This window comes from Hippopotamus amphibius, chromosome 6, assembly GCF_030028045.1.
Source record: "Hippopotamus amphibius kiboko isolate mHipAmp2 chromosome 6, mHipAmp2.hap2, whole genome shotgun sequence".
In the NCBI taxonomy this organism is placed as follows: Eukaryota; Metazoa; Chordata; class Mammalia; order Artiodactyla; family Hippopotamidae; genus Hippopotamus; species Hippopotamus amphibius.
The window spans coordinates 53701814-53720836 of NC_080191.1; the positions used below are offsets into that span (position 1 = coordinate 53701814).

The 19023-nt window shown below is 50.3% G+C and overlaps 4 protein-coding genes across 6 annotated transcripts in view; 1 reads left to right on the forward strand and 3 right to left on the reverse strand.

Annotated features, from left to right (window-relative positions):
* The first annotated feature begins 348 nt into the window (after window positions 1–348).
* LOC130855890 (mitochondrial import receptor subunit TOM40B-like) lies at window positions 349–1275 on the forward strand. 3 transcript variants are annotated; one of them, XM_057739938.1, is made up of 2 exons: window positions 349–624; window positions 727–1275. In XM_057739938.1, the coding sequence occupies exons 1-2, from the start codon at window positions 349–351 to the stop codon at window positions 1273–1275; spliced, it is 825 nt and encodes a 274-aa protein (XP_057595921.1). The 3 variants fall into 3 exon arrangements, with proteins under 3 accessions (XP_057595921.1, XP_057595922.1, XP_057595920.1); XM_057739939.1 differs by having other exon boundaries at window positions 349–531; XM_057739937.1 differs by having other exon boundaries at window positions 349–1275.
* An 8055-nt stretch (window positions 1276–9330) lies between these two features.
* Window positions 9331–10487, reverse strand: LOC130854895 (UL16-binding protein 3-like). The gene is made up of 2 exons (XM_057737762.1): window positions 10301–10487; window positions 9331–9616 (listed from the first exon to the last, which is right to left on the reverse strand). Exons 1-2 carry the CDS (start codon window positions 10485–10487, stop codon window positions 9489–9491), a joined length of 315 nt encoding a protein of 104 aa, XP_057593745.1. The 3' UTR covers window positions 9331–9488.
* Window positions 10488–11016: 529 nt separating this feature from the next.
* The window catches only part of LOC130855466 (retinoic acid early transcript 1E-like), a 31847-nt gene continuing 23840 nt past the window's right edge, over window positions 11017–19023 (reverse strand). Inside the window, exon 6 of the mRNA XM_057739178.1 lies at window positions 11017–11058. Coding sequence (XP_057595161.1) covers window positions 11037–11058 — 22 coding nt within the window. The 3' untranslated portion in view covers window positions 11017–11036. The remainder of the gene's footprint in view (window positions 11059–19023) is intronic.
* Window positions 14452–14941, reverse strand: LOC130855467 (histone H3.1-like). The gene has a single exon (XM_057739182.1). It carries the CDS (start codon window positions 14860–14862, stop codon window positions 14452–14454), a length of 411 nt encoding a protein of 136 aa, XP_057595165.1. The 5' UTR covers window positions 14863–14941.

Sequence of the window (19023 nt, forward strand, 5' to 3'; positions counted from 1 at the left end):
TAAAATTGTCTGTTTCACGAGAAGTCCAGCAGAATCAGTGGTTTTGCTTTCACTGTTCCTCCATGTCATGTAATGCTCTGATATTTGTATACGTTGTGAAATGAACACCATAACCATCTAAGTAACAACCACCTGATCACTCAAGATGGCTGCCCCCATCAAGATGACCGGGGTGTGCCGGGGGGAAAGGGGCAGCATGATGGTATGAGACGGTCTAGCATCGGACCATGTGGAAGTTTCTGGGCCTGGGGAGCCGGATAATGGGGGGTGGGGCCTGTGGGGAGTAGCGGGAGCAATAGCATCCTTTCCCAGGTGAACCCCGGCCCCTCCTCTGACCTCTGGACTGAAATGGGGAACACGTGGGGCCTGGCACCGATGGGGGCTTTGCCCCGCCGGAGCCCCCATCGAGAAGAACCTCTCCCCAGCCCTGGGAGCTTCGATGAGCTGCACAGGCTATGCAAAGATGTATTCCCAGTACAGATGGAGGGAGTGAAGCTCGTTGTCAGCAAGGTTCTGAGCAGCCTTTTCCAGGTGGCTCACACTGTGCATGTGAGTGCTCTGGGCTTACCGGGCTATCACCTCCCTGCAGCCTATGCAGGGGACTGGCAACTTAGTCCCACTGAGGTGTTGCCCACTGTGGTAGGGAATATGGACAGCAGCGGCAGCCTCAATGCCCAGGTCCTGCTCCTCTTGGCCGAGCGGCTCCGAGCCAAGGCTGTCTTCCAGACGCAGCAGGCCAGGTTCCTTACTTGGCAGCTCGATGGCGAGTATCGGGGCGATGACTACACAGCCACTCTGACCCTAGGAAATCCTGACCTGATCGGGGAGTCAGTGATCATGGTCGCTCACTTCCTGCAGAGCCTCACTCATCGGCTGGTGCTGGGAGGAGAGCTGGTTTATCACTGGCGGCCAGGAGACGAGGGGGCCGTCTTGACACTGACTGGGAAGTACTCGGCTGTACACTGGGTAGCTACATTGAATGTGGGATCAGGTGGGGCCCATGCAAGTTATTACCACAAGGCAAATGAACAGGTTCAGGTTGGAGTGGAGTCTGAGGCAAACACAAGGCTACAGGACACAACCTTCTCCTCTGGTTACCACCGGACTCTGCCCCAGGCCAACATGGTAGTTAGAGGCTTGGTGGAGAGTAACTGGTGTGTGGGTGCTGTGCTGGAGAAGAAGATGCCCCCCCTGCCTGTCACCCTCGCCCTTGGCGCCTTCCTTCATCACTGGCACAACAGATCCCACTATGGCTTCAGCATCACTGTAGGCTGAGGCTGTCCCAGAGCCAGCCCCCACAACAGCTGGGACCGCTGAGTCAGGTGCCCTGCAGCCAGAGACGAGGCCCCTCTCCAGAGCCCAGCTTGCTGGGCGACCTCTCGGGCCCAGGAGCAGAGTGGGGACAGGACCATGCCCTCCTCAGAACCAGAGCTGCCACAGAGGCGGCTGCTAAGGCAGTGGTTTGAGGCTCCCACCTCTGCCATCAGCCCCAGTATCATCTTCCCATGCTCTTGTGGCTCTGGACTAAGGAAGAAGAATTAAGGAGTGTGTCTGGCTGAATTTTCTTCCCTCACTCCCACCTCCATTTCCCTGTGGATTAAAGCTCCTAGCCTCTTCCTCTTCAGAGCAGAAAAATCTGCATGGGATTAACTCTCCACCCTGTTTTCCATCCCAGAGTTTCCCAAGGCTGGGAAAGAAGGGCTGAAGGGCTAAATCTTTGACCTCAGAAAGTGGGGCCCACCTATTCTCAGAAGGAGCTTCTTTACCTCTTAGCCCTGAGGCTTCCTCCTTCCCCATCTTCTATGCGTCCAGAGAACAACTTTGTCCCCACGGCCACCCGTCATTCTCCCCATTACCGCATGAAGAGGCAGTTATTACTTTAATCTTTTATTGCAGCCAGTGGGCTCCCTTTTTACTGGCTCCAACCTCTGGTCCCAGAATTCTCCCCTTTCCAGTCCGGCGTGTCCAGGTGGGCTGGGGAAGGAGGTGAACCGGGCCTCGGCTACAGATCTCCTAGAGCAGCGGCATCATGGTGGACAGTCCCCGGATGTTCTGGATTTGGTACCAAAATGCACTGGTAATGCTGCGGAGGTCAGCCAACAGGCCCAGCAGCTTCGCATAGAGAAACCTTTGGAAGAAGTGGTTGGGTCACCAGGGAAAGAGGAGGGAAATGAGGCAGCTGAGAGTCTTGTCCTGACCCCCTGAACTGCCTCTCAGTGAAGCTAGGTCTGAACACGAGGGAAAATGTGCTCTGGTGTGACAAATATATCAAAAGTTCCAAAGGTCCCCAAAGGGGCCTCTAGCTGACACTGACTTCTCTCACCATGCCGTTTTTCTTGAACCCAGAGCTCAGAGAGCCAAGTGTGAAGAAAGCTCCAGACCTGGCCAGATCTTCAATTGGATGGACTCTGAGGATCTGGCCTTCTAGAGCAGGCTCTAGAAGGTGGGCGTGTTCTATGGTCTAAGGTACCCCTCTTCTGGCCAAACTGGCACATTGAGGAATAAGCAAAACAGAAGTGGAGTAAACCACAGAGCCTGGATAGATCATGGACTGTTGAACTAGAGACTGGCTTTGGCCATGAAACTGAATGACCATAACTTCAAGGGGAATGAAAATGAAAGGAATTGGACCAATGGAGAGGAGGGGAAGGGTCAAGGAAAGAGAGTGAAGAAGATTCTTGAAGGGCTGCTTTAGTCTGGAGAAGTTGGATTGGTGAGGCGATGGATGTCATCAATCTCAGGAATGCTATCATACGAGCCTGTGAGCTACTACTTTGCATCCTTACTGAATAAAAAGATCTGGAAAAAGGGAAAAAAAAAAAAACCAAACCAAAAAAAAACCAAAAAAAACCAACCACCACCACACATAGTTACAATTTATTTTCCTTTGGCGAAAACTTCTGAGGTCTACTCTCTTAGCAATTTTCACGTATGTAATCCAGTTGTCCCTCAGTATCCTCTGGGGACTGGCTCCCGGATCCACCTGGGATATCAAAATCCTCTGATACTCAGGTCCCATAAGCAGCCCTCTGCATCCACACTTCCTCATCGGAGGATTCAACCAATGGCAGGTTGAGTTAACTTGCGCCCACAAAGTTCAAATCTGTGTTGTTCAAGGGTCAATGGTACAGTCTTATTAACTATACTTACCATGCTGTACATTACATGCACAAGTCTTACTTATTTTATAGCTGGAAGTTTGTACGTTTTATTCTCTTCACCCCTTTCTCCCATCCTCTCCAATCCCCACCTCTGACAGTCACCACCACTCTGTTCTATCTATGAGGTTTTTTTTTTTTTTTACACTTTAAATATATACAGTTTATTGTATGTCAATTGTAGCTCAATAAAAACTCTTTTTTTTTATTATTTTTTATTTTTTTGGGGGTACACCAGGTTCAATCATCTGTTTTTATACACATATCCCCGTATTCCCTCCCTTCCTCTATGAGGTTTTTAAAACAGTTAATTTTCAGCTCCACAAGCAAAGATGTCTTTCTCTTTCTGGTTTCTTTCACTTGGCATAATGCCCTCAAGGTCCTTCCATGTTGTCAGAAATAACAATATTTCCTTCTCTTTTATGGAGGAATAATATTCCATTATGTGAATATACGTATCACTTTCGTTCCCCATTCATCCATCAGTGGACACAAGGTTGCCCCGTATCTAGGCTGCTGTAAGTAGTGCTGCTCTCACCCAAACGTCCCTGTTGCTCAGGCCTTGTGTTCCGCTGTCTCCACACCACCCCAGTGTGGGCCCCTCCCAGAGGGAGAATCTGGTTTGAGTCAGGCTTGAGTTTGCTAAATCCCTTCAGCATCAACAAGCCACAAACCTTGGTGTGGGCTTCTGTACTGCCCCACAGGCTTTTGACGGTTTTGAGGAGGTATCAGAGCTCAACGCTGAGCTTGCCTAAGTAACTGCTATCAAGCAATATGAGGCCTTTATCCTGGTTAATTTTATATGTTAACTTCACCAGGTGAAGGGATGCCCTTAGAGCTGGTAAAACATGACATCTGGGTTTGTCTGCGACGGTGCTTCCAGAAGACATCAGCATTAGGGTCTTCACGGAGAGAAAGAGTTGTTCTGTTTGTAATTGTACTTGAGGTGTGTTCATGGGAAGGGCAAGCTCAGGGCTTCCTATTCAGCCATCTTGATCTTCCCTTTGTGTGATCAATGATCTCTGAAGATGTCACTATTGTGGATGTTTCGGGGCGCCAGCAACTGTGCCCATATCGGAGGGCAAACTTAAGTGATATATGTTGTGTGTTCTGACTGCTCCACTGACCTGCTTTTCCCTCATCTCTCTCCCTCTCCTCAGACCTCCTGAGTCCCTGAGACACAACAATACTGAAATTGGGCCAATTAATAACCTTACAGTGGCCTCTGAGTGTCCCAGTGAAAGGAAGAATCACATGTCTCTCACTTTAAATCCAAAGCTAGAAATGGTTAAGCTTTTGAAAAGGGCATGTCAAAAGCCAAAACAGCCCCAAAGCTAGGCCTCTTGTGCCTGACAGTCAAGCTGTGAATGCAAAGGAAAAGTTTTTAAAGGAAATCAAAACTGCCTCCCCAGTGAACAGAAGACTGATGACAAAGGAGAACAGCCTTCTTGCTGATGTGGAGAAAGTTTAGTGGTCTGGATAGAAGATCAAACCCGCCACCACATTCTCTTAAACCAAAACCTCATCCAGATCAAAGCCCTAACTCTCTTCAAGTCTATGGAGGCTGAGAAAGGTGGGGAAGCTGCGGAAGAAAAGTGTGAAGATGGCAGAGGTTGGTTCATGAGGTTTAAGGAACAAAGCCATCTCCATCACATAGAAGTGCAGAGTGAAGCAGCAAGTCCCTGATGTAGACGCTTCAGCAAGTTATCCAGAAGATCTAGCAGAGAAAATCAGTGAAGGAGGCTACGCTAAATTAGAGATTTCCAGTGTAGACAAAACAGCCTTCTACTGGAAGTGCGCCATCAGGGACTTTCATAGCTAGTGAGGAGAAGTCAATGCCTGGTTTCAAAGCTTCAAAGGAGAGGCTTACTTTCTTGTTAGGGGCTAGTGCAGCTGGTGACTTGAAGTTGAAGCCAAGGCTCATTTACCATTCTGAAAATCCTTAGGCGCTTAAGATTTATGCTAAATCTGTTCTGCAGATGGAACAACAAAGCCTGGATGACAGCATTTGTTCCCAACATTGATTACCAACTATTTTAAGTCCACTGCTGAGATCTACTGCTCAGAAAAAAAAAGATTCCTCTCAAACTATTATTGCTCATTGACAAAGCATCAAGAGCTCCGATGGAGAAGTACAATGCGTTTCATGTTGTTTTCATGCCTGCTAACACAACATCCATTCTGCAGTCCATGGATAAAGGAATAATTACGATGTTCAAGTCGTGGTATTTAGGAAATACATTCTGTAAGGCTCTAGCTGCCATAGATAGTGATGCCACTGATGGATCTGGGCAAAGTCAATTGAAAACTTTCTAGAGTGGATTCCTGATTATAGATTCCATTGAAAACATTCACGATTCATGGGGAGAGGTTGAAATATCAATATTTATGGAAGTTTAGAAGAAGTTGATTCCAACCTTCAAAGATGACTGAGTGGTTCAAGAATTCACTTGAGGAAGTAACTGCAGATGTGGTGGAAATAGCAAGAGAACTGGAATTAGAAATGGAGTCTGGGGCTTCCCCAGGGGCGCAGTTGTTATAGACTCTGCACTCCCAATGCAGGGAACCTGGGTTCCATCCCCGATCAGGGAACTAGATCCCACATGCATGCCGCAACTAAGGAGCCCACCTGCCACAACTAAGACCCAGGGCAACCAAATAAATAAATAAACATTAAAAAAACAAAAAAGAATTGGAGCCTGAAGATGTGACTGAAATGCTGCCATCTCATGATAAAACTGAAATGAATGAGAGTTCAGTCTTATGGATGAGCAGAGAAAGGGGTTTCTTGAGATAGAATTCTATCCCGATGAAGATGCTGTGAAGATTGTTGAATGACAAGAAAAGATTTAGAACATGACATAAACTTAGTTGGAAAAGTAGCAGCAGGGGTTGAGAGGATTAACTCCAATTTTGGAAGGGGTTCTACTATGGGTAAAACGCTGTCACAGAGGATTGCATGTTAGAGAAATCTCTTGCGAAAGGAAGAGTCAATCTACGTGGCAGACTTCATTGTTGCGTTATTTTCAGAAATTGCCACAGCAACCCCAGCCTTCAGCAACCACCACCCTGATCAATCAGCAGCCATGCACACGGAGGCAAGACCCTCCACCAGCAAAAAGATTATGACTCGCTGAAGGCACAGATGAAGCTGCTGAACATATTTTAGAAATAAAATATTTTTAATTAAAGTCTGTACATTGTTTACTTAGACATAATGCTGTTGCACATTTAACAGACTTCAGACAGTGCCAACATAACTTCATATATAGTGGGAAAGGAACAATTTGTGTCATTCACTTTACTGTGATATTCACTTTATTGCCCTGGTCTGGAACCCAGCCTGCAGCATCTCCGAGGTCTGCCTGTATCTACATGCTTTTTGGTCGACGTTTTCCAGCCTGGAACTTACTGGCATTGCTGTGTAGTGGGGTGAACACATAGGCTACTGTTGGGATATGGTGAAATGTACACCTCAAGACATGATTCAATTTTACTCCTACAAACAATGTAACAGAACTCCTCTGTTATTCCATTTCCCGTACCACTTGATCCAGGTTTTTTTAAAATGCTGTCAAGTATATGCACGTGTAAGGGTATCCCTGTATTCTTTTTTGTCATGTTGGTTATTTGGGATATGTTCAATCTCTTCACAGGCTTATTTCCCATCTGTGAACCCAATGCTCAAGCACTGGCCCAAAACTTAGGAGAATTTAACTTATTCTTATTTATCTGTAAGAGTTCATTATCTATTCTAAATATGATCCTCTGTCTGTGGGGAAATAAAACAACTTTTCAAAGTACACGTGCTTGTGCTGTAAAGGATGACTTCTCCCTGGAGCAGGGGAGGTCATGGAGGAATCACAGCAGAGTCACTGCTGAGTGGGTGGCAGATCTGGGCAAAATCAGAAAAAACCTCATTGCTTAAGTTACAGAATATACATTTGCATCCGGGGTATCAGGATAAGGTTTGAGACAGACAGCTGGACTGCACGTTACTTCAAGAGTGATCGTTACATTCTCTGTTTCCATAGGAAATACAGCAGAATCACCAGTTATATTTAATCCCATAATGAGGAGGAATGGTGAAATGCCATGAATTCTCTCCTGGGTTATAAAACAAAAATCTGAAGTAATTAAGTTTTTCGCAATATAGAGATATTGATTTAAATATCAGTAACACATTACTAAGGGAAACAGTCATAAATAAAATTTTCTCTTTTTAATTGGAGTATAATTGCTTTACAATGTTGTATTAATTTGCGCTGTATAGTGAAGTGAATGAGCTATATGTCTACATATATCCCCTCCCTCCTGGACCCACGGCCCTCACCATCTCACCCATCAAGCTCATCACAGAGCACTGACCTGAGCTCCCTGTGCTACACAGCAGGTTCCGACTAGCTATCTATTACACATGCTAGTGTATTTATTTCAAGTCTAATCTCCCAATTCATCCCACAATCCCCTCCCCGACCCTGTGTCCACATGGCCGTTCTCTTCGTCTGCGTTTCTATTCCTGCCCTGCAAATAAGTTCCTCTCTAGAATTTTCTAGATTCCAAATATGTGTTAATATATGACATTTATTTTTCTCTGACTTACTTCACTATGTTGATAATACAGTGAAGCTGTTTCTCTGGACACACAAAAATCCCTGAGGTCCTATAATAGAAGATGGTATTTCTTTTTCTTTTTTTTTTTTTGCAATATCATCATTTGCAAGAATGAGGTCACGACGCAGAGAAGAGTCTGATTGTTCACAAACTAGAAGAAGATGGAAAATGTCCTGTTTGTGGAGATTTCTTCTTCAAGCAGTTGAACATTTCAGCGCAGGGATTCCATCACTTAGCACCAACAGAAAGTGGCAAAATATGATTTAAAAAAAAAAACCCTGAGTAGGATGTTCACCAAATGTGATAAAGGCCACGAGGTGGTGCTTCTACTGCGTCATTGGGATGGGACGGCAGACTGGGGATACCTGGGTCTGATCTCCTGGGGTCTAAAGAGAACAGCAGCAGATCAAAGGCAGTCAAGTTAAAGGCTGAGTCCCCAAGGCAGACAGGGCACCTGTCAGGGGCTTCACGGGAGCACCGCCAGCCTTCAGAAAAGAAACCGCGGTTGGTCCACATGGCTGAGGGAAACCTGTCCATTTGGTGCTGCTGCCCCTCCCCAGTCTCTCCCTCCTCCAGCCCCGCCCTCACTGAGGGGCCTGTGTGTCCTCCACCCCCACCCCCACCCCAGGTCCAGCAGCTTGTTCTCCCCTCCTCCTTCCTTTCCTGCATCACAGAGTCATCCCCAGGCCCTGCTACCACCCACTTAGGCTCAAGACTGAAGCCAGTAAGGAATCAACGTGCTCCCTTTACTCAGGTCCTGATCCTCCCCCAGGGAGGGCCTATAGCACCTGGTGGCATGTCTGATGGAAGAGGGGCTTTGCATCCTGAGGGCCCTGGGAGGGCTGCAGGCAAACCTCCTCCTTCCCCTCCTCTCCAGGCCTCTCAGCCAGCAGCACACACAGCTCTCAGGATGAGGGTCCCTGCCCCGCCCATCTCTTCCTGGTCCAGCCCAGCTGGGGGCGTCCACCCCAGCTCAGTCCCACCCATCTCCCCAGTCACCTCTGCTCAAGGCAGGGGCCGCACAGTGGCTGGGGCTCTGGGGTCTGCAGGAGGCTGGGGCCACGTGCAAGCAGCAGGCTGAGCGGGAATTCCTGCTGCTCCACGGAGCACGGGCCCCTCCTAATCCCGTCCTGCACAGTCTCTACTGTTGCCCTGTGTCTTGCCTGCTGTGACCCAAGCCACTTCCTGTGAGAACAGGCCTTTGGAGTTGGGTCTGCGAAGGCCTTCCCACCCGTTCCCTCCTGGGAGGAGACCCCGGCCCCTCTCCTCTTAGCCCCCGGATGTGTCCCCTCCCCCCGACACAGCACGTGGAGCCGCCATGCTGCTCTCACCCAATGGCAGTCCTGCCCCTGCCCTGTGTGCCCGCTGTCCCCTCACCACCTACCCCTGGGCCCTGCCAAACAGGTGTCTGTGCTGAGCCAGGCAGACTTTGCTAAACCCCTTTAGCATCCACGGGCCCTACGCCTTCGTGGGTCTCCTCCCCTTTCCCACTGTCACCTGACAGTGAGGAGCTGTCAGCACTCAGGGCTCAGCTTGTCCGAGGTGTGGCTCTCAAGTGATGTGAGGTCTTATTCACCTGCCTTCATTTCCAGGATGAGGAGGTTCCAGGAGGGGCAGGGATTGGACTGGGATTCACCTTTCACTGGCCTCACACCAGGCCACGTGCCCCTAACTTGCCTCTGAATTCTGCCCACAGTACCTGTTCCTGTAAAGGACTCAGCTGAGGATGCCAGTGATGATGAAGTAGGTGAGGACCACGGGGAGGATCCAGGTGATGATCCAGGCGATGGGCTTGAGGGCTGTGGCCCTGGACGGGGCTGCTGGGGGGGCCGTGGTGGGTGATGCTGCAGGGAAAGCAAGAGTGGAAGCCCTTGTCCAGACCCCACACTGAGGAGACGCCTCCTCAGCCCCCCTGCCCAGGTACCCCTACTCTGCAGACAGTTCCAACCCAGCATGTGGCAGCCCCATGACAGGTCCTGGGCGAGATGGGGGGAAGGGAGGAGCCCAGGCCCCACGGGGCTCAGACAGCTAATGGGGGAGCAAGGGTTCCAGGAGAGCCCCTCAGTCCTGCTGCGACAGAAGAGGAGGTGACACAGGAGGATGGGAACAGAGGAGTCCTCTCAGGAGCTGACATTTGAGGTGGAACTGACAGATTGCTAGAAATAGAATGGGTGAGATTTTAAAAACCATTTATAGAAAGAGGGAATGGTAAGAAATAAATCTCTGAAATCAGAATGATGCCCTCATGTTTGGTGTCAGTAAGAATCCATGTTAAATGGTCCCGAGGCCTGTGCTGTGAGGAAGAGATGAAAGGAGGTGGGAAGAGAAGGGAAGGATGGGTGAACATGCCCGGGGCCATTGTTCTTCCAGGAGGAACTCACCTACCTGGATGACTTTCCCAAACACACGCAGACACACACACACACACACACACACACACACACACACACACACACACACACACACACACACACACGGGGTAAGTCAATGCCATCTTGAGATGATTATCACCTCCTCTTCTTACTTACCACTTTTCTTCAACATTTTCTCCCAGTGCACCAAGAAATCCTGAAGCCAGGCCCTACAGTCGCCCATGGAGACCGTCTTGAAGAAGCCGGTCACAGCTCTGTCATTCTCCCACTTCTCTTTCATCCGTCTGCCTGCAGGATGAACCACTGTCCAGTGTCCATCCTCTGTGTCAAAGTGGAGGCACATCCATCCATTGAAGCCAAACTGCCAGGATCCACTGGTGTGTCCGCAGGTTACTGTGACCTGCAGGGTGAGAGGGTCTGCCCCCACCGTGGGAAAGAGCTCAGCCGCTGGGCTTGACAACTTCTTTGTCCCCACCTGGGGCCACCTCCCCTGGGCCCAGCTACTCTGGCCCAGTTCTCTCCTCCTATGGCTGCTCTTTCCACTGGACCACTAGGGAAGGACCACTATCCAACTTTATTTTTTGCCCAAAAACAGTGAATGCAGCTAAGCCCCCATTCTGCTCCTCCTGCACTTGGACTTTCTAACTCACCGCTGGCCGTGTATTTCTCTGGGGTTACATCAGGCAGCTGCTCCTTAAGCAAGTCCCCGATGTCTCTGAGAGTTTCAGCCTGTGTTTCCCAGGCCTTTGTGGCTTTCACCTCCTCTGCCAGGGGACTCAGATGGTGGATCTTTGCGCCACCACAGTCATAGGATAGAAAAACCTTTTCATCCACCTGGCCTTGAGCCACACACCATGGTTGTCCAGGTCTGGGCTTAGGAGTGATGGTTATGTTATAGGAAAGAGAGTGAGCATCTGTGAAGGCAAAATGCAGGTGAGGGTGGGGTTGGGAGAAAAGGACCCATATACCCCTCCCCCCACTTACGTGACAGCAAAGTAAATCTGCAGGGCTGGGCTGGCAGGGCAAGGACTGCCCCCCAGCCCTCCCTATAAGCTCAACCTTCACCTTGAGGAGAAGGAGGAGGCCCTGCCTGGCAGAAATGATACATCCTGGATATGTTCCCTTGTCCACCAAGTCAGAACCCACACCAGTCAGCACATAACCCTTCCAGACACGTGCCAGGCGGCTATGGAGGTAAAGCCTAGGGGCAGAGGATAGTCGGAATCTAGTCCAGGGTCATGTGGGGAGATGGAGAGCGTGTGGGGGCTGCTCCTGAGGAAGCGGGATCGCAGCGGGTGGGTGAGCATGGAACCCAAACCTGGAGGAGGAGGCTTTACAATTATGGGTCACAGGAGTTAGCAAAGCCCGAGAGATGCTGCTAATCTGCTACTGGGAAGGGTCTTGGAAGCTTGGAGAAAGGCCTGGCCCACGTTGTTCAAGAGAAAAAATCCAGAACTTCTGAGGCAGGTGGTAGAGCAGGGGATCAGAAGCCTCAGAGACGTGAAGCTGCCTGGGCGGACTTGGTGGGAAAGGGCAGAAGAGTGTCCAGTGCCCCCGCTCCGGGGGAGAGGCTGAAGGACTCTATGGAGCCCATGAGGAACGCGTGGATGAGAAGCATCTCCAACAGCTCAAAGATGACTTGGCTGAAGGTCAGGAGTGGTAGCAGGAGATGGTGCTCCCAATGGACTTCCAGCAGTACTAGGGACGGAAAATGTGGAAACAGCAGATGCCAGGTGGGGGTGCTCTATGTCAGGAGCAAAGCAGGTGCAATGGCCAGAGTGATGAGAGGATCCCAGTGCCAGCCAGGGCCTGGCTGCAGAGAGTACGATGCAGGCTAACAGCAGAGGTCAATCCTAGAGGCAAACAGACGGACAGCCAACCTGGATACAAACTGCACCACTGAAAGACGGAAAACAGAGACAAACAGAAGGCTGGATGATCTGGTGGCTGAAAGCAGCCATCCCAACAAAATGTCCAGATCCTCTGCCCAGTTTCTGGATCTGAGCCACTTCTCATACTCAGAATCCATTACCAGAGACAGAGAAATGCCAGGATCCAATGAGGAAGGCCCTTTCATTAGCAAAGCACAAGTCCTTCTTGCCTTCCCCATCTTTGGAAGCCACATGGCCATGGACTCAGGGATGTGCACACTGGGAAGCAGAGGCTACCCTCACACTCATGTGGACCCAGAGTGTGACTGACATCGTGCCCAGGGACCTGAAGCATCTTCATGGCCTCCCTGTTACTGAAGTGATGCGTGAGGGCCAGGTAATGAATAGACATCTCTCCCAGGTTCTGTTTACAGGGGTGTTCTGGGTGCGCAGATCCACACAGTGCTCATTTCACATGTGCTGGATTTACAACATGAATGGAAAATCATTGTAGTTAGTAAAGTACCCTGGGGTGAGGGCTACCATCATAGTGATTTCCAAGTCCAGACTTCTGACACTGCCTCCTCATTCCCCCAAATAGTATGTCTAAACAATATAATATCCCGGAGGAAATGACAGAGACGAGTATCAACCTTCAACCTCTCTGAGGCTGCAGGGGTGGAGTCCCTATTGGCTTTCCATTTAATTATCAGTGTGGCTCATAGATTTTCTGGAATAGTACATAGGAAATAGTGCAGGATTTGCAGACCATAGGTCTCTGGTGCAACGGCTGTCCTAGCACAAAAGCAGTCACAGACAATTGGTGAATGATGAGTGTGGCTGGACCTGCTTCTTGGGCAGATGTCCCAGCAGAACCTGTGACATTAGAGGTGTCTGTGGTCGGAAAGGTACTCCGTGCAGTATATGGCATTTCTACTTGCATGTCCACAACACAGACCCCTTGTGTCCTGAAGCAAGGCCTTGCCACTTGTAGTGGGGAAACCCGCACCATGTAAAGGTGGCTCCAGGTATGGTTTGGGGCCTGGTAGGGATGAGGACTCTGGTCATGGAATACCAGAGCTGCCTATCTTGAGCTGGGCTCATCAACTCACTGATCATTAGGTCATACAGGCCAGCTGTCACACCATAGGCATGATTATCTGGTTTGGCACAAGCAGGGCCACAGGGAACAAACAAGATGCCCCAGCAGGTGGCCTAGATCTGACACCACAATTGTTGTACCGCCACTCTCCTCTGCTCACACCTGTGGCTGCATGCAGTGTCCCCTATAGCACTGGACCCTGGACCAAGGAAGCCAGTATACAGCAAAGGAGGGGGAGCATTAGCCCCTAACTGCAGGCCCCACACTCCCCTCACACTCACACCACCCAGAAGCCACAAGGCAGCACATGGCACGTTTCTGCTCTTAAACAGGCAGCCGAGGCCCCCGCCCTGGCTGATTCCCTAGGGGATGGGTCACCCCTTGCTGGGATCAGAAGCCTAGGACAGTGGCCCAATCGGGTTCCCCGTTGGTTTATATGCTGTCTTTGGCTCCTGTTGCACCACAAAGGTGGAGGCCCCTAGTGCCAGAGACAGATACCAAATGGCCTGTAGAGACAAACAGATTTACTGTCTTCTGTAGAAAAAGTTTGCCAGCTCCTGTCTTAATTAATAGCTATTATAGTGCCCTGTCTCCACAGTCTGTAGAGTACATGGATGTGGGACCAAAGGGTAGAAGTGGGGGTGCCCTTCCTCACCCTCATGCCCTGTGTCACACTTCGGCAAACTGTGCTCCTGTCCTCCTACTTTAGGTCCTGTGGGCCAGGTTGGGAGGCTTTGCTGGGTGTGTCCTCAGGCAAGACGATAAGAGGCCAGTTTATAGAGGGTATGTTTAGGGTCTTATCATAGATGGGAAAATGTTGAAGGCCCTGGGCTTTATTACACTGGGTAATAGTGTTGTAACCAAGCAGGAACTTAAGGGGTCTTCCAGGGACTAGGTTCCACTCAGTTCCCCCCCATCCCTCTCGCCGTGCCCCCCTCCCCACCCCACCCCCCGCACGGAACAAACTCCACCCAGCCCTCCCCCGCCCCGCCCCCCCCAAGTGGGACAGGCTCCACACAGCCCCCCACCCCCACCCCTCCCTCCGCCCTTCTCCAACCCCCACCGGACAAACTGCACCCAGCCCTCCCCCTCTCCGCGTCTGGGTCGGGTCCCGCGGGAAGGCCGCCTGTCCTCCGCCGGCTCCAGCGGCTCCCAGTTTCCGAGGGGCGGGCCGGGGCCGGGGCCGGGGCCGGGAGCTGCAGCAGCACTTTCCGCCGCGCCCTCTCTCCCACTTCTCCTTGCCTCACCTTCCATCCTCCCGGCATTACTTTTTTTTTTTTTTTTTTTTGGCTCTGAAAAGAGCCTTTGGTTGAAGTTTCAAAGAAAATTGCTAATTATGCCCGCTCCCCGCGGATCCGGCGGGCCAGCTGGATGTCTTTCGGCATACTGGTAACGCGTTTGGCGTGGATGGCGCACAGATTGGTGTCCTCAAAGAGACCCACCAGATAGGCTTCACATGCCTCCTGCAGCGCCATCACCGCCGAGCTCTGAAAGCGCAGGTCGGTCTTGAAGTCCTGGGCAATCGCACGCACAAGGCGCTGAAAAGGCAATTTACGGATAAGAAGCTCTGTGGACTTCTGGTAGCGGCGGATCTCGCGCAGGGCCACCGTGCCCGGCCGATAACGGTGGGGTTTTTTCACGCCGCCGGTGGCCGGTGCACTCTTACGGGCTGCCTTAGTAGCCAGCTGCTTGCGCGGCGCCTTGCCGCCGGTGGACTTACGAGCAGTTTGCTTAGTACGAGCCATAACGAGAAACCTAAACACCTGTACCAAATACTAGCGCACATATCTCCCGGCATTACTTTTTCACCCAGGTTGTCTCTTTTCCCGGCCCGGAAGGCGGCAACTAGTCCGGGTTGGGTTGGGGCGGGGCGGGCGCGGCCGGTGGCGCCGAGGAGGAAGGGAGCCCGCGGAGGGTTTTTTTTAGACTTTTTTTTTTTTTTGGCACACGGGCTTAGTTGCTCCGTGGCACGTGGGATCTTCCTGGAGCAGGGATCGAACCTGTGTCCCCTGCATTGGCAGGCGGATTCTTAACCACTGCGCCACCTAGGAAGCCCCCGCGGAGGTTTAAGAGGAGGCGACGGCGGCGCCACACTGCGAGAAGTTTCACGAACCCCCGAGGACATCCCCATCCCTCTCCCGGTCGTAAGGCTCCGCGCCCCCGCCCCGCCACGAACTCACCGCCGCGCGCCGCCGTGCAGAAGCAGAGAAACAGATGAACTCGACCCAGGAAAGCAAGAGCGGCCTTGGAGCCAGCGGTCAGCGCCATCAGCGCCTGAAGGCCGGGGGCGACCCACCTCTGCCGGGGGGCAGCGCGGGGGGCAGCGCCCGGCGCCCCGCCTATTGCTTGTCGCCCCGGCTCGCGTGGCCCCGCCCACGGGCTTGCCCCTCGCGGTGTTTCCCGATGTTTGCAAACCTGTTTCGTGTCGCCTGCTTCCGAGCGACTTTTAACCTTTACCGTGTGCTTCTGGCCCCTCAGCTTGTTGCCTCTCTGTTCCTGATTTCAGTCATTTCTACTTTTCCTAAAAGACTCAAGATTCTCTACCTCCCCTCCCTCCCCCTCCCCCGCAGAAATCCGCCGGCCTCATGAAAGAGACTGCAGACAGCCGTCATCTGCCGTGTCATCCGCGATATGTTTTGTAGTAGTTTCTACCCCAGGAGACCCGGAGACCTTTTGTGAACCAGAGGAACTGCTCTTTAGAAACGCGTTGAGTCGGGAGGGCAGAATTTAGTTCTAAGTTTTGCCTGGAGACGAAGCAGCACCACTTGGTGGTTCTTACATTTGTCTCGTTCACGGATTTGTTCACCAAGTAACCAACCAGCATTTAAGTCATGTGGGGCTCATCTGGAAATGAAGAGTGAAAGCAGTGCCCAGTGAGTCTGAGAAAGCCCTTGTTCATCGGGTCCTTGTCTGTGGTTTTATTTGCACACGTTTAAAGACACCTCGTTGGGGGTGGGGAGGAAAGGTTAAATTAGGAGTCTAGGATTAACATATGTACACTATATGTAAAAGAGATAATCAGCAAGGACATACTGTATAGCCCTGGGAACTCTACTGTAATAACCTATATGGGAAAAGAATCTGAAAAAGAATGGATATCTGAGGGTGAGTCAAAAATTATCCCCACTCTGGTTGTATAAGAACGTCTGTAAATTCTACAGCCAGAGTGTGGATAATTTTTGACTCACCCTTGTATGTGTATGGATAACTGAATCACTTAGCTGTACACCTGAAACGACACAACATTGTAGATCAAATATAATGCAATATAAAATAAAAAGTAAGTTAAAAACAGACACCTCACATTAAAGAGGAAGTCCTGGGGACTCTAGCGCTTGTTTCATCTCTCATCCCCAGTGACCCTGGCCGTGACTTCCTGGAAGCAGCACGAGCACCTGGTATGGGAGGTGTGAGTCCTCAGCTCGGGGTGACCTGCAGGATCTCCTCATTTAACCTGTAGTCATTCCCTGAGGTAGGGTTTCCCATTTACAAATGTGGAAATGAGGCATGGGAACATGAAGAAACCAGCACAGGCAAATCAGCCAGAATGACCTGCAGATACCCAATTCCTGTTTCTAGAAGTATGATCTATAGTCTGCGTGCATGAAATTGCTTGGGTGCTGATTCCACCCCCACCCAGGGGTCTGGTGTGAGGCCAGGGGCGGGGGCAGGCATGGGGTGAGCCTGGAGGCCCATGCTCCCCTGACCGGGCTGTCCTGGCCCGGCTCTGATGGCAGCCTCTGGCTTCCTCCTGTTGTCCCAGTCCCTCCCTGACCCCAGCCCTGTGGGCTGAGCCTACCTGGCCTCCCAGGTCACCTCCTCGCAGGGCTTCAACCCAGGCTTCTGCCCCCAGCCCTATGCATGGGAGTCTCTCCCTACACAGATCACCTGGCCCCACCAAGCTCTTGTCCCACCCAAACCTGAGTCCTGCCGACCTGCTGTGGGTCTCTTGTCCTCCAACCAGCCTCCCAGCACCAGTCCCTCCAGCACAGAGATTCTAGTGCATTGGGTGAGAATCTTCTCATCTCCTTTGCACCTGCTGATTCACAGAGATTGCTACTCTCTGGTGGGATGGCGGCTGCTGCTGGAGCACAGTGGGGGTGGGGGGGGTGGGGTGGGGGTGAGCCTGAGGTGGAGAGAACACAGCTGTAGAGGATGTGAGCCTGGGCTGTGTGCCTGGCAGATACAGGGTGAAAAGAACTCTGAGGCAGACACACTGATGCTGTCTCTCCTTTAAAAATGGGGAGGGTCCCTTGTTGTTGGGGCCAGGGCCAAGCTGATCTATTGGCAAGAGATAGCCCCTGTCCCCATTCTTGTGCCAATTAGTATGCATGCCACAAGTTGCACTTGGCATCATCTCCTAAGTTTAGCCTCAGCACCTGGTAATTTTCAGTTTGCTTGACTGTGGTGCATATGGCCTTTAAAAGGCTAGTCCTTATTCCTTAGAGCTCTTGGTTTCCGACTCCTGGGGTGGGAAGCTTGCAGGGGAGAGGGCGGGGGCGGGGAGGGGGACGGAGGCGGCAGTGGGAGGGTGGAGGAAGCGCTTGTCTTCTGAGCACCGAACAAGGGCTGGGGTGCCCAGTGTGGGGCTCCAAGCTCTTGCTGGAGCCTTAGGCAGGATCCTCGAGCCTGTGATGCCCCCTCCTCTTCTGGGTACCTGCACGAAGGTGTGGGTCCCGACTAGATCCCTTCTCTTCTCTTCTACCCTTCTCAGTGTGGTCCTTTATATCCTTGGTTGCAGAGGGGATGTTCTGCTGGTTTCAGGTCATTTTCTCAGAGAAATAGAGTTGTTCTGTATGTAGTTTTGGTTTTGGCGATGGGAGGAGGGAGCTCAGGGCTTCCTGCTTCACCATCTTGATCTTACTTTTGATGATCAGGGATCTTTGATGTTACTATTGTATTGGGTTGGCCAAGAAGTTCGTTCCGGTTTTTCTATACCATTGTGTGAAAACGTGAATGAACTTGTTGGCCAACCCAATAGTTGTCTTGGGGCATCAGTTTAGGTGGCAAACTTAATTGATAAACGTTGACTGTGTTCTGACTGCTCCACTGACCTGTCCTTCTCTTGTCTCTCTCCCTCAACTTGGGCTTCCTGAGTGCTGGAGACATAACAATATTGAAATTAAGCCAGTAAATAACTACAGTTTGATTACATCCCATTTATTTATATTTGCTTTAAAATTCCAATGCCAATTTATTTCTAAAAAGGATTTTGTGTAATTTTTACAGTTTGCCCCTCCTTTTTTGTGTAATTGTAAAATCTTTGAAAATTACGTAAGTTGTAATGATTTAATGGTGTTAATAGTCATTCAGAAAAAACTTTCCCTCTTCCTAACAACTATCCACGGGTCCTGAAAAAAGGCCAATTCAGCATGGCTTCTACTTTGGTAGAAACAGGAAGCAAAAAGATGAGAATAAACAATAAAGAAATGGGACTTAAACTCATAAACCTTCGCACAGCAAAGCTAACCATAAACAAAATGAAAGACAACCTACGGACAGGGAGAAAATATTTGCAAATGATGCAAGTAAGAAGGGCTTAATTTCCAAAATATACAAACAGCTCATACAACTCAATAACATAAAAACAACCTAATCAAAAAATGGGCAGAAGACCTAAATAGACATTTCTCCAAAGAGGACATACAGATAGCCAATAGGCATATGAAACGTTGCTCAACATCACTGAGTTTTATTTTTTAATTAATTAATTATTAAAATTTTAAAAAATTTTATTGGAGTATAGTTGATTAACAATGTTGTATTAGTTTCAGGTGTACAGCAAAGTGATTCAGTTATCCATATACATGTATCTATTGTTTTACAAATTCTTTTCCCATTTAGGTTATTGTAGAATATTGAACAGAGTTCCCTGTGCTATATAGTAGGTCCCTGTTGGTTATCTA

What these genes read in the sequence shown, in the direction of transcription:
- LOC130855890 (XM_057739937.1), top strand. Translation starts at nt 349, where the DNA reads ATGGGGAACACGTGGGGCCTGGCACCGATGGGGGCTTTGCCCCGCCGG.
- LOC130854895 (XM_057737762.1), bottom strand. Translation starts at nt 10,487, where the DNA reads ATGTGCCTCCACTTTGACACAGAGGATGGACACTGGACAGTGGTTCAT. An exon ending in GAAAATGTTGAAGAAAAGTG is followed by an intron (nt 9,617 to 10,300) that starts GTAAGTAAGAAG and finishes CTTTCCCTGCAG; the next exon opens with CATCACCCACCACGGCCCCC.
- LOC130855467 (XM_057739182.1), bottom strand. Translation starts at nt 14,862, where the DNA reads ATGGCTCGTACTAAGCAAACTGCTCGTAAGTCCACCGGCGGCAAGGCG.